This window comes from Myotis nattereri (genome assembly GCF_964212035.1).
Source record: "Myotis nattereri genome assembly, chromosome: 8".
In the NCBI taxonomy this organism is placed as follows: domain Eukaryota; kingdom Metazoa; phylum Chordata; class Mammalia; order Chiroptera; family Vespertilionidae; genus Myotis; species Myotis nattereri.
In genome coordinates, this window is record NC_138083.1 from 12,271,617 (window position 1) to 12,286,008 (window position 14,392).

General features: G+C 43.8%; 1 protein-coding gene across 2 annotated transcripts in view; it reads right to left on the reverse strand.

The window, feature by feature from the left end:
- PTPN1 (protein tyrosine phosphatase non-receptor type 1) overlaps positions 1-13,324 on the reverse strand; it is a 75,648-nt gene extending 62,324 nt beyond the window's left edge. The window contains exon 1 of one of the 2 annotated variants that reach the window (XM_081097378.1): positions 10,487-13,324. In XM_081097378.1, coding sequence (XP_080953504.1) covers positions 10,487-10,549 — 63 coding nt within the window. In that variant the 5' untranslated portion in view covers positions 10,550-13,324. The remainder of the gene's footprint in view (positions 1-10,486) is intronic. The other variant, XM_081097379.1, reaches the window with a different exon arrangement.
- Positions 13,325-14,392: the final 1,068 nt, after the last annotated feature.

Here is a 14,392-nt window from a genome sequence, read left to right on the forward strand (position 1 = left end):
CCCACCACTGGGCTAGGGCTTAAAATATCTTAAATCTAACATTAATATCAAACTCCAAGAAAAAACTCAGCATGGAGTATAGGATGCAAACTGAAGTGTGTCCAAAGGCTGGGTAGCACACATAAGTGAGGACAGTGTGTTTCACATGGACTGTAAACTAAACACACATGAGTGTGTCCAGCAGGAGCAATGTCCCCAATTCAGCAGACGACTGCCAAGGGGGGCCCAGACAATGTGGCTTTCAGGTTTTTCAAGAGGAGCCAGAAGTCCAGGTTTTTGTGCTATTTCTCCTGATTTATAAACAATGACCAAAACTTCAATTCCTATTTTTGCTAAAACACTATGTGAACCAAGCAAAATATGACTGTGGGTGGCCAATTTGTGATATCTAGGTAAGAGGTGAAAAACCTGGGCAAAGGTCAAAATCTACAAACTATCCCTTTGCATTAAAAATCACGGAGTCTTCGCACAATTCCTCTTCTCTCTGTGCAGTTGTGTATCAGAGTAAGCATGTAAGGCTGGCTTCAGGACACGAAAGACCTCAGGCAGAGAAGAACATCCAAGCTCTGACACCTAATTGTCCTCCTAAAACATTTCCTGCTATTAAAGACCAATTTATGGTGTATAATAAATGGTACTGCATGCAAAGCACTTTGCACAGTGCCTAGGGCACATAACAGAATTCAATAAATGTTAGCTATTATTGAGTTTTATTATGAATGAGGGTAGAACATAGATCAGACTGTGCATTTCTCTTTTTCATGAGTGTTTTTTTTTAACCAATTACAAAACCCAATAATCCCCTTTAGACATGAGAAAAATTTCAAAGGGAACAGCATTCATCAGTGTGGCATTTGGTAATTTTATAAAATAATCTGATTTATGCCTTCACCGAGTGTTTTATTATTTTTTAAGAACATAATAATGGATATTTTAAAGTTTTAATTTGAGTTAATATGAAATTTTAAAGTTCTGCCCCACTTTTAGATAATGAGGATCACAGAACATCCAAATCCAGTTTGTCCAACATGAAGGCCCAATTTTTTCCAAAAAGACTGCCCACTTTCCTGACTCCTTGTGTGACCATGTAGATGCAGAATGTTAGATCTAAATCATGTTATAAGGCTGTCTGGTCCAATCACCACATTTTACAGATCCTGCATGGAACTCCTTCCAGGTCCCACAACAGTCAAAGGCAGACTCAGAAGCCCCAGTCTTCTTTTTCCATTACCTCACAAGTCCCTGGAGGCATGTATGTTTGAGGTGGTTGGTTAAGGGTAGCAGGGCAGCTTTGGACTACAGTTTTGAAACAAAACTGTTCTTGTGTGAAACCAATAATCAGTACTGCAAACAGACACAAACCTCAGCCTTTAGGAGCAAAAGGCTCTACCACCTAAGGGGACAGGGTAAGGAAGGTTTCCTACACAATCAAAGCCTTGCTTCGATACATCTCATGTTGGTTGGAATCTTTTTTAAATCCTCTAATATCAACTATGCCCTTCTAGCCACTAGCTTGGAACAAGAGTTCCAAACTTCTATGAAAGAATCTACTTTATTTGCTGGGAAAGTAGAGATACTAAGCAAAGGAGTCAATGATTGTCAAACTGTCCAACTTCCAAAGAACTGAGAAGTATTTTTTGAAATGTAGCCCAAGTAGAGAATATAGATTGTGTCTTACATTCAAAATTTGTCTTTCTAGAAAGCATGTTTTAATATCAAAGGATATAAAGCAAGCTGAGAATAGGAGACTAAAATTAGCTCAAACCACAAATAACCTAACATACTTATCACTTCCTTATGATCAACCTAAAAAATCAAACACTAAAGACATTTACAAAACTAAAGGTGTGGTGCCAATTTAATCCTTTAACTTCAACTGTATCCTTTCTTCCTTCTAAAATGGACCTGGCATGTAAACATTACCAAAAAAAAAAAAAAATGACATTTTATTAATTTGAAGGTAAGTGCAAGGGAAACCATTAATGCGAAGTTTTGCCCTGTGAATAAAACAGCATGTACCGTGCAGTTATTCAGTGGTTAGAATGGTAACCACCTCCTCAAACTGAAGATAGGAAATTTTAGATGATGGACCACACCCATCTCCAGCTGTGTTTTACACTGAGCACTAGGGACATACCAGACTCCTACTTCAAACCAAAGCTTGCCTTCTTCTCCTACAGTCATTTATTTTCTATTTTCAAAAGCAACATCTTCCAACGAACCAAGACTGTTGGGAAACACAAAAGCTTGTTGTCATCAAGTAGTGGAACAAGTTGCAAAAGGAAGTTTAGTTGACAAATATGCATTCATGAAAAAAAAAAGGTAATGAGTTTATTCAACGTCAACTACTTTTACAGTGATTCTCTGCATGACAACTATATTTTCATAAGTTGGGGGGGGGGGAGGGGATTCAAGCTCCCAAAAGATGGAAACAATTGCTGAAGTAAAGATGAGTACAGAAGCTACCAGCTGCCACTGTAGTTTCTTCAATATTGTTACTCAAACTCTCAAAAGCATTCTTATTAGCAGGCAGAAAAATAAGGGAAAATAGCGGACCTGGGTAGTTATTTGTGGCAAGAACAGATGAAATAAAACACTGCTAATGACACTAATATTCCTAGGGTATATCAAGAAAACTGTAGTAGGACATGAGGACTATTTAAATATACTTAGAAATGGTACCACGATAATTACATAAAGGACCCATTCCTTGGGAACCCACATCCCAGGATGTGGATTCCTGAGGAATAGTCAAGCGATGTGGACCAGCTGATCCTTATGTGTGGCTAAATCACCTAGTGTACTAGGGTTGCTCCAGAAATGTGGTGGCTTAATGCAACTTTCTGATCTTGCACCATTCTGTTTCAGCTCACCTCCAAAGACAATCCTAAAGACCCTGTCAACAGAGAGGTGGTGTCCAGGTGGTGGAGAATAATAATGCTCTTACCTCTAAGATGCTCTTAAAATACAGCCCAAATCAGGGTAAAGACAATTAAGCAAAACAATCTCAACAAAAAACACAGAACAAAGTATCCTCCCCCACAAAAAGACCATTGGATATCTTCTCAGAGGCCCCTTCTTTCTGTGCAAAAGGGAGCCCTACAAATATTTGTGAAGGCATCCTTTGCCTTCATCCTTGCAGAAGCAAACTAAACCCTATTTGAATAGTGAGGCAGCACGAAATCTGAAAGGGATAAATCTAACAGTGATCAACGTTTAACCATCAAGGAATGTAAAGCTAATTTACCATATATGCTAAATGTAGCTTGCCTGTCTGTTCTCTTGAATTAAGTTATATTCAGAATTGATTTCATTTGCAGACATTCTTTAGTAAGCCCAGATTCTTAAGAGAACTCCAACTCTCTGGAATAATTACTTGATGTCCACTTCCCTGTAAGAAATTCACAATAGTATACAATCCTCGAGTTCATCAGTACTCATCAGAATAAAAACTAGCCAAGCTGTTTGCTGGAACTCAGCATGGCAATTTCTAAATGATATTTTTCAAAAGGAAGAGAAGCACCAATAAGATCCATGAAGAAAGGATAAAAGGGGAGGGATGTTTCATAACAGAGATAAGGAAAAGTTTTCCTTCTCTAATCACTAACTAATAAATTTTTAAATACACTTTGGGAAACCTAGCTTGGCTATACTCATCTTATCTTTGCAAGTGGTGTCGCTCACCCACAAAAGCCTCAAACACAGAGGCGGCTGTGTTCATCTGTAAAGAAAACCTGCCTCACTCAGTCTTCGGAAAGAAACTTCTGCAGTAAAACAGAAGCCCAGCCAGGACACAGAACACATGGGCCCAAAGGTTTCCATCAACAGTGGTTAAGCCTCAGTAAGGATTTAGAATTTCCTGGCACAGTACTAGATTAATAGTAGCAGGGAATACACATATGCTCCAAAGAAAATGCAGGCCTCAGGCATCACTTTGCTAATAAGCCATGTTTACTTTTTGAGTCCATGCTAAAGAGCTTCTGGAAGCACCAATTCTAAGCACCATGATGTCCTGTAAAACTTCACTGCCTTGGTAGAAACAAGCATTCAGAACTGCTAACTGAAGCATGTCACTTAAAAAAAAGGCTAAAAATCATATATCAGTAGTTATTACTTTGTCTGCAGTGTGACTTGTACCACATCCCAAAGATCAACTGATTTGGGGGCAGGGGAGGGGGCACTAAACTCTTCTTTGGCTATTTACATTTGGAGGGACCACGTGAAATGGTCTTGTTTCTAGTTTTCAGACAATCAAAATTAACAAAATGTCAGAGACTCATGATTATGTCAAGCTGCCTTGAAAAGGGAGAGGGCAGGAGCTGGAAGCCCACTTCTACACAAAGTAAAGCATTATTTCTAAAATGCTGGAGACTTAGGTACTTTCTTCTCAAACATGGCAGATATGTAAACTATCACACTATTCAAATGAAGTTAGGCCAGATGTTGGTTTATTTAAAAAATTACAACATAAAGGGCAGCTACTCTTCAAGTACCTAGCTTGGGTTGAATCTTTCGTAAATTCTCAAGAATCAGTTCCTCTATCTTTTACAGGAAAAACCACCCAATTGCTACTTAAGAGGAAAAATAACTCATGTGTCAGGGCTACTCATTTTCCCACATTACTAAATCAAATGAACCCTACTTATTAAGAATGTTTAATTTAATACCTCTTGGGGGGAAAATAGTAAATTCTTTTGAGTCCTTAGCTAGACTCACAAAACTCCTATACATTTTTGAGCCTAACTGTACCCACTGACACCCACCCACTTTACAAAACTGAGTACCCACTACAATGTTTTACAAGGATCACTTCAGGAACACTAAATTTTCTTTGTGAGCACATTAAAGACTTTTATTACTTGAAGCGAACTTGGTGATCAGCTAGTCCAGGATAACTTTTACAAAGGAAGGGACTGAAGCCCAAAGAAATGAAAGGACCCACTCAGCACTGTTAGTTTTAGAGCTAGGACTAGAGAAAAAGCAAAAGATTAAATTACTCTCTTGGCCTGAAGGTAGTTTGATCAAAGGCCAAAAATATTAACCTTTACCGTTTATACTTTGGGAAAAAAAGCAGACTTTGTAGGGTTGTCACTTTACGGAGAACCATATTTTACATCCCACACTCAAAAACCATTTACAAACCGACTACATGCAAAGCCATTCTAGAAGGCATGTGAAAACAAGTCAAGAGTGATGAGGATAGAGTAATTCAACAATTCTTAGAGAGACAGATGTATCACCTGCAAACTTTCTTTTAAGTTTGCCTCAGACCAAGTATCAATTTGTTGTTAATTTAAAGTTCCTGTGAGACAAACTGGTGGTATCAACTTCTACTGGGTATGAATTCAAGCCTTTCTTCCAAGTCACCAAGCGGGCAATACTAAATTGCCTCATCAGGCCATGGCTCACAATGCGATGATCTTGACCTCTACTATCACCCTTCTCCCTAGAACGGGAGTTGAGAACCAGGTACTGTTTGTCTTTATATTGTCAGGGCCTGGCAAAGGGCTGACAAGCAATTCAATTCAGCATTTGTTAGGCACGTACTTTGTCCAGGTGCAGAGGAGACCAAGATGAGTGAGAAAGATGGACTAGCTGGCCTCAGGAAGCTTGGACTCTGGAGGAGATAGATCTAGATCTAAAGAAACAGCTCTCATGAGAGCAAGGCTTCAGAAGAGGTAAGTATGAAGTTGTATGGAAACACACAGGTGAGACAACAAAGATCTAGTATGAGGAGGCACACATCTGAGTGGGAAAGGCAGGCAACACAGTGTTGAGCCAAGATACAGAGGAAAGCCCTGACCGGTTCGGCTCAGTGGCTAGAGCATCGGCCTGCAGACTCAAAGCCATAGAGAAGGAAAGAGAAGGATGATTTTGAAGAACACTATACGTTCTAGTGTGGCTAGAATAGGGGTACATGGGAGGGGATGGCTGGAACCTGGCTGCCATTCTAAGGAGTTTGGACCTTACAGGTATTATGAAAGCACTAGAAGTGCTTTCACAGTAAGAGTGACCTGACTCAGGTCTGTTTTTAGCACAATTACCAGTGATAATGTGAAGAATATACATGGCGGGGTAGGAGGAGATATGGAGAGACTTTAAGGGACCATAATCATATGTAACTGGTCTCACTTGTTTCTAGTGTGAAACTACAAATGACTATAGTATTATAGGCAAAACTAGAGGCCCGATGCACAAAATTCATGCAGACAGCCCCGGCTTCGTCCAGAAGGTTGTCTGGAAGGGTGTCCGGATAGTTGTTCCGTTGTTTGGCTGTTCGGTCAATTTGCATATTACACTTTTTTATTATAGATTTAAGAACCTAGACCACTGGGGTGGTAGAAAGAATGCTATGGTGACCAATCAACAAAATATGGTAGGGGGAATCAAGAACTAGTCCAAATCCCTAGCACTCACTGGATACTGAAAACACACCAAGTGCCTGATACCAAACTACACTGTCTTGGAAACAATGACCCAGCTAGACTTCCCATTTTCCAACACGGGCAGTAGCAAGAAACATGCCCAGCCTATCTGTCAGTATTAGTTGGTTACCATGAACATATGAACACAAACACTGCAGGGAGGGATGTCAGTGTGCGCAAAATACATATGGGTTCAGGTAGGCTTAAGAAAAAGTACCTGCAATTAAAAGCACATCATAGGACAAAATTTCTGCATCCTAAGAGATGAGAAAACAGACAATACCAAAAAAAAAAAAAAGGAAAAGAGAAAGAAAAGGCACAGTCATTATTCCAACAGTTTATACTCTGAAAAAACCCCTACAGGAAATTTCATATTCATTTCTATCATGAAATTCAGTATACTAGTACATTCAACACATTATTCAATACCAGGTATTTTTAGAGGTTTTGGGGAGCTATTCATGCTAAAATGCAAACTGCAGGTAATTGGCAACTGAAGATCATTTGCATTACCATTATCCCCCAGCTGACCTGCTTATGTACTCCCAAAAGTACCAAAGTATTCCTATAAATATGCCAGTGATGTCAAACAAATAATAGCAGAAAGTTCCCTCCACTATTTCTCCTTGTGCTCCCAGTTAATTTAATATGAACCCCAACAATTACAAAGGTCTTTACACCATTTCCAAAGTGGAGATCAGACACCTAAATTTAGTTCACTAAAACCAGGGCTAACCAAGCACATTTAGAGCTAATGGGTCACTCAAGATGACTAGAACTTCCCAATCTCTCCATGTCATTTCCGTTTGTCTTTTTTTTTTTCAAGTAAAGTGAGTCATAGTGTATAGATCTGTCTCCTCTTCACAAAACAAAGTCTTTCTCTGAAGAGACTGGTATTTAAATAAACATTATTAGGAAATTTTAATATTCATCTTCTTGGATTATAAAACCATATACTGTATACGGCAGTGAAGAATTTTAGTGAACTATTGTTATAACATGGTTTTAACCTAGATATGCATTAGATCATATTTCATAATGAAAGCAGCTATAAAAACAAGTCATTTGGAAGAGTGGCCCATTTTACAAAGCTGGCCTCTAACATGGAATAAATCTTGTCTTAAAGTCACAAGCTACGGTGGCAACCTCCTTTATATGAAACAATCAAATCATTCACATTTAAAGGTAATGAACAGTGTCAGAGAATCAAAGAATTTAAAGATGAGAGAAAGAGCAAAACACCTGACCCCAACCTTAAACTACTGATGGAGGGCAGCTTATCAGCTATTTTCATTACTTCAAGTTCTGTTTTCTCTTCATTCTAGCTCCAAAACCCAATCCCTTTTCCCCATCTGTGTTCTGTCTCTTCTTAGACAGCCAGACCAACTCAAACTCTAAGCTCACTAGTATTACTTCCACTTTTCAAATCAGACACGCATTCATTTAAATGATAGGGAACAATTTTTAAACCCATCTACATGTGCTATCAAAGCTGACTTTTTTATAAACCTAAATGCTCATCAGTACCTATGCTATTTATTAGCTCTAACAATTAAAAACAGTTATGCTCACGTTATCAGATTAAGCTTACATAGAATCTTTGCCTGACACTTTTGTTTTCTAAGCTACCACATTCCTCAGCATTCAAGTCTACTTTACCCTTTGTTCACTGCCCAATTGTTGCCAAGTTTCTGCATCTTTTTGTTCTAGTTAGAAAAGAAGTTAGTGTCATAAGAAATAACTGCACTGCCTTGTTTACAAAATTTTAAGCAGAAATTATATTTTTCTAATCACAATAGACTAAGCAAGCTTTAAATGACTTTGTACAAGGCTGTCCTCATCGTGACATGCTATAAATTGTTAATTTTTTTTAGCTTCCATTTTCTTCCAACTTGAAATACATTTCTTTGAATTCCTGAGAAAGAATGGTTTCGGTAAATTGACACACACTTTGGGAAATGTGCCACTTTCAACTCAAGGTCATCTAAACTCTGTATTTTTAAAAATGACACAATGCCCAATAAAGAGCCACTTTTCAACTCAAAAAGGAGAAGAGTTTCTGACTTCAGTGTTAGAAAACAAAAATACCTGTACAGTAGAGGTGAGAAAGCCCATAATGGACAACTCTCTAATGTCAAAAGAAATCACCTCCAGGGACGTGGCAATCCATTAAGGGAATCTCGACATACTGCAAATCTTGACTGAGTCTTGGAGTTCAAATGCGGTAGAGAAACTTAAGAACAAGGAGGGAAATTAAAGACGAACATGCTCCAAGCTCTGGCCTAAAACAGTAAGAAACCAAATTCTTTTAGAATATGAGTTTTTAGAATATGAATTTGTTGTTGCCAACTCAGTCCCGGTATAATAGATTTTCCCCAATGCTTCGTGGAGGCCACCTCCACTTGTGACGGGTATATCATAATATCCAACACTTCAGAGGAACCATTTTTTCATTAAGAGCCACTTTAGATTCCACTGCATTAAATCTGACATAGACAGCACGTCTACACATTCTCAAAGCCGCTAGTGAAATTCACTCAATTACTTCAGAGAGACTAGGCAACGGATACGAACTGTATATATTTATCAATAACTAATATACTTTATAGTCTAAGTAAAAGTAACCCTGTCAGATAAGCTTGATGCAAATCGACATGAAACCAAGCATGCCAAAAAAAAAAAAAGCTTTGTTAGTCAAGCATACCAAAGAATGGCTTAAAGCTTTCTTTCCTTTTTAAGTGGAGCTCAAAATAGACTTTAATACTACCGGCTGATGGATCTCACAATTTGCCTTTTGAGCCTATAAGCTGGAAACGGAATGCACTGCCTTCTCCCTTTACACAAGTAACAACATCTCTCTATTCTGTGCACCGTTTATTTAAAACATGGAGTGTGGTTTTGGTGAGTCCTCACAACCCCCGCAATGACATTTAATCAGGAGCACATATTTTCTCGAGAGGGCTTAGCTGCTGGTGAAGGCAGGCCGCTTGGTGTTTTTAATCTGATGCTTTAGTGATATGTCAGAAACCCTGCCTTCCTAACGTGTAGGCACCACCATAGCATCCACAGGTAGACGAAGACTTGGAAGAGACCCCATCACCTCAGCCTCCACCAAAGGATTAAGATGCTCATCGGGGGGGAAGATGCGATTTCGGTCAACATGCTAACTTCCCATGGTCCCTGCCTGAAAGGGTGGCAGCCTTTTGGCCCCAGTGCAGCGGGCACCTCAGGCCTCCTGGCTGGAAGGATCTTTGGCCCGATACCTGCCTGGCTTGCTGCCGCTCCTCTTCCCGCTCAGGGAGCAAATGCCTGCTAGACCTGCCCGGACCCCCTTCTCCGGGGCAGCCCACCTTCCGTTCCGCGTTGTGTTCTTCCCAGCACCTGTCACTACCCGAAATTATCTGCTCGTGTGCGCGACTGTCCTCCTGGACGCTGAGCTCCACGAGGGATGGGGTCTGGTCCGTCTCATTCAGTGCACACCACCTCCGGCGCCTGAGCGGTGCCCGGCACGGAACGGGCATCGCCAATTCACATCCATGAAATGAATGGACAGGAAGGGGGAAGGGGACTGTCACCCTCGGGGCTCCCAAGCACTCGGAGACGCGGGGAAAGGAAACGTGAAGGAGGGAGGGGGAGTAGCCCTTGCTCCCAGGGAGACAAAGGAAGAGAGTCTGAGGTGGTCCCGTCTAGAAAAGGAAGTGGCGGGGGCGTTCCGCCCACCCCCGGGGACAAAGAGTGGATGGGAAGGGGGGCGGGGTCGGGGTGCGAGGGATGCGCGCGGAGAGCCCGGACCCGCCGCCCCCGGGCGGGAGAGGTCACCGGGCTGGAGGATGCGAGGTAAGTGGGGGATCCAAGGGGACGGCGAGATCCGGGAGGGACGCAGGCCCACCCGAGGGACAAAGAGAGAGGGGGCCGGCCTCTGCCGCCGTCGGACTGAATCCTCACGCGGCAGGGCCGACGCACCGGTCGAGACCCAGAGGAAGCACGGGACTCGGGGTTCCGAGGGGAAGGTTCACGCGGCCTAAGCGAAGGGCCTGCCGCGCTCCGGGTTGCTCCCGCACCTGGTAAATGGCCGCCCAGCTCCCGGCCTTGTCGATCTGCTCGAACTCCTTTTCCATCTCCATGACGGGCCAGGGCGGCTGCTGCGCCCCCTCCTCGGCCTACCGCGCCGTCTGCCGCTCTAGGCCGCGTCGCGCACTCCGCCGGGAGTCCCGCTGCAAGCCTCGGCTGCCACCGCTACCGCCGCCCTAGCCGCTGCTTCTTCATGTCAACCCGGCAGCCGGAAGTACGCACCGCGCTGCCGTGGACTCCGCCCCCAGAGTGACGGCCAATCAGCGGTCGAACAGGTCAGCCGGCACTTCCGCGGGGTGGAGTCAGGGGGAGGTGCTGGGGGAAGCGGCCTTAGCCCCGCGAGACCTCTCGCAGGGCTCGCTCCCTCCTCCCCTCCGGAACTCCTAGCCTGGGCGGGGCGCCCGCCCGTTGCCTAGGCGACCCCGGGAGCTCCACGCAAGGCGCTTGGGTTTGCCAGGCCTCCTGGGATCGTGAGATCAAACCTCTAGGAGGCCCGTAGAGTCACGGGTGGCCTTGGAATTGTCATGTATCTTTCCTGCAACGCCAGGGCCCTGGCCTCAGTGCTCCAAGCTGGAATATGGGCCTAGGGAGCATGCTCCATTTCCTGCCTCCTGCCTCTGGCCAGATGTCTGCACGTTTTTTTCATGAAACTTAGAGCTTTATTATTTACCAGGCTGCTGAGGAAGACCCCCCCCCCCGCCCCCTCCCCCATTCTCCGTACTGTCCTTGTACTGAAATGCAAGCTTTCCGTTGGTGGTCTCCGATTTCGGGCGCTGCAGGAATGGATTGAGGTCCTGGCATGATTTTCAGTTTCCCAAAGTATCAAGGAATTCTTGCCCAGACCGGACTCAGAGGAGCATTAATTCCAGGGTGCATTAGACTTAGAGTGTTGGATAATACAGATTTCTGGGTCCAACTCCAAGGAATTCAGATACCAAGAATGTGTACTTTTTACCAGCAGCCCCAGCTAATTGTCCATCTATGGTCCTGGAAGCACATATGAAAAGAGCTGGTCAGATTGCCTTCCTGCAGGTTCTACTTGAAGCCATCCAGCTCTGGCCTGGCACATTACATGGAATCGTGAACTGCATGGGGTCAGAGAACCTAGAGGACCGAATCTTCTCTGTCCCTTGTTTGCATCTCAAGCCTGGCCAGAGCAGCTGCTGGTATCGCTGGTTGAAATAATTCCTTGAGTACTTGCGGCAGACACTTGCCTGGGATTCCAAGTACACATTCTTAATCTCCACAACAATCTTACAGAATAGGCACTACTATTATTACCACTTTATGGATGAGGAAACTGAGGTGCAGAGAAACAAAAGCACTTGCACTGCACATTGGTATGCAAGCCAAGATTCTAACCCAGTCTCCAGGGGAATGCTTTGGAGCCAGGCTGCCTAGGTCCAACTTTCAGCTCTACAAAATACTAGCTGTGCAACCTTTAGCAAAATACTAGCTGTGCAACCTTTCTTGGCCTCTGTTCCTTCCTTTGTAAAATTAGGATAACAAAAGTACCTACCTCATAGGGGTGGTGTGAAGATGGAATAAGTATATGTATAGTGCTATTAGTATAGTGAGTGGATCAATAAATATTAGCCCTCGTTATTATATACCTACCTCCATATAATAGCAATTGGAGGGGGGAGGTAAATGAATTCTTATTGAATAAATGCAATTGATTTCATAGGCAGTGTCTTTAGAAACTGGGTGTTCCATGGAGGAAATTAACAAAAGATGTCCATTCTGGTGGAAAGTTTGGGAATCCCACACTTAGAAGCTGCCTAATTTAAATCTTAGCCCATTTAAGTGACTCCAGGCTCTGGTATACTCTTCCTGTCCTCATTGATTTGAGTGCTAACTTGTCTGGTACTCACAGAACTCCTTGGGGGACGAGAGAAGAGGGCTGGTTCATTCCTATCATTGTGGGCTGAGCTAAATAAGTAAATAAATCAAATGCCCATCTGGAGCCCAAGTGGCCCTCAAGCCTGCAGGGAGTGTCACCCAAGGACTGCAGCAGCCTTTGAGTGGGGCCAAAGCTACGCACAAGTTCTTGATGGAGGAGAGGGGGGCTGCAGCAGGCTAAAGCAGGGTCCAAGTCTGGGCTGTTTCATGGTTGTGGTAATTTCCTAGGAGTGTCATAACAAATTACCACAAATTTGGTGGTTTAAAACAACAGAAATGTATTTTCAAACAGTTCTGCGGACCAGAAGTCCGAAATCAATGGGGCCGACAGGGCCACAAGCATTCTGAAGGCTCTAGGGGAGGGTCATTCCTTGCCTCTTCTCGCCTGGTGGCTCATGGTCCCGTGTCTGTGGCAGCATCACTCCAATCTCTGTCTCCATCTTCACATGGTGTTCTTCTCTGTATCTCCCCCAACTTCTTGTCTGATATTTGGCGGGGAGGAGGGACCCGTGGTACCAGAGTCTGCTATGCCTTTCTGAGTCTTCCTTTCATTGGTAAAGCTCTCCAATTCCCTGCCAGGGTCTGACCTTGAACCAGCCAAACTCTGGAATCCCCAGAGAAGCAATGGTGGTGATTGGGAATCATCTAGTGATGACTGGTTAGAAAATAAACAAATGACCATGTGTCATGATAGCTGAAATCTTTTCCTGGCAGGCATGATCTCACGCGGTTTCTCTGGCCTTTCCTCGTGGATTTAGCTAATGGAGGAAATCAATGACCCATTAAACTTTCAAAAATGTCCTAAAGAGTTTCAGTGGAGAAGGACGGCTGTTTCCCAGGGATCACCGACTCCTAGCTTAGCAGTGTCAGCAAGTTGCCTCGTCCTGGTCTTGTTCCTGGCAGATGGCTCAGTGTTAAGCGCTTGGGATCCAGAGTGAGACCAAACTGGTCTCTGATGAAATGTCACTTCCTCAGAGAGGCCCCTTCTGATGCCTCCTAGTAAACAGTGCCCAGTCACTCTATCCCTTTTCCTTCTTAGCACTTACCAGGCATTTGGTGTCATATTTTCTCCCCAGTGTTGCCACAGCACTATGTTAAATATTTGTTTTGGGTGTTCATCGTCTGTCTCCACCACTAAATGTTGATTTCATGAAGAAAAGAAACTAAGCCAATTTGGTTCAATGCTGTCTTAAGCTACAGGTCATTCCAAGAAGAGCCCACGAGTCCTTGGAACGTTCCAGAAACTGAGAAGACAGGGCTTCTTTCCACCATAGGACTCAGAACTGAAGGGGCCTCAGGGTCCCCCAGCTCCCTCTGTCCACCACTGAGGACATGCAACCAGCAAGGGAATGGCCCTTCCCTCTGAGAGTCACACAGGCTAACACAGTGTGGGCACCTTGACTAGTTGGTTGATTTGGGGGTCAGCCAAAGACACCCCTGAGATGGAATAACCGGGGCCAAAGTCAAAGGCCAAAGCACTGGAAACGATGCACAGAGCTTCCGCCTGCAGCCACAGACAGCGCCAGGTAACCATGTTGTCCAGCATTTTCTATTTCCCAACAGCCCTGCAAGTCAGGCGTTATCCCATTTCTCAGATGAGAAAATGGCTGCTCAGAGAGGGTAAAGAGATGAAATCAACAAACACCCAAATACAGAACGGCCCCGATGTTGGAGCAATGGGCACAGCAGGTGAGAAGCTTCTATATCCTGGGTTGGCAACTTACTGGCTCTCAGGCCATGGGCAAATTGCTTAACCTTCTGGTCTCAGCCTGGATGCTTTCCAGTGAGAAAAACCCGACTGAATGTGGCTTTCACAAAACGGGGAATTTGCTGGCTCATGAAACTGGGAAGTCCAAAAATGGCTTGCTTCAGGCATGGCTACATCCAGGGGCCCAAGCAATGTCATCATGACTGTCTCGCAACAGCTCTTTTATCTGTTTCCCCTTGTGTTAGCCTTACCCTCAGGCAGGCTATCCTCCTGAGGTAACCAAGGT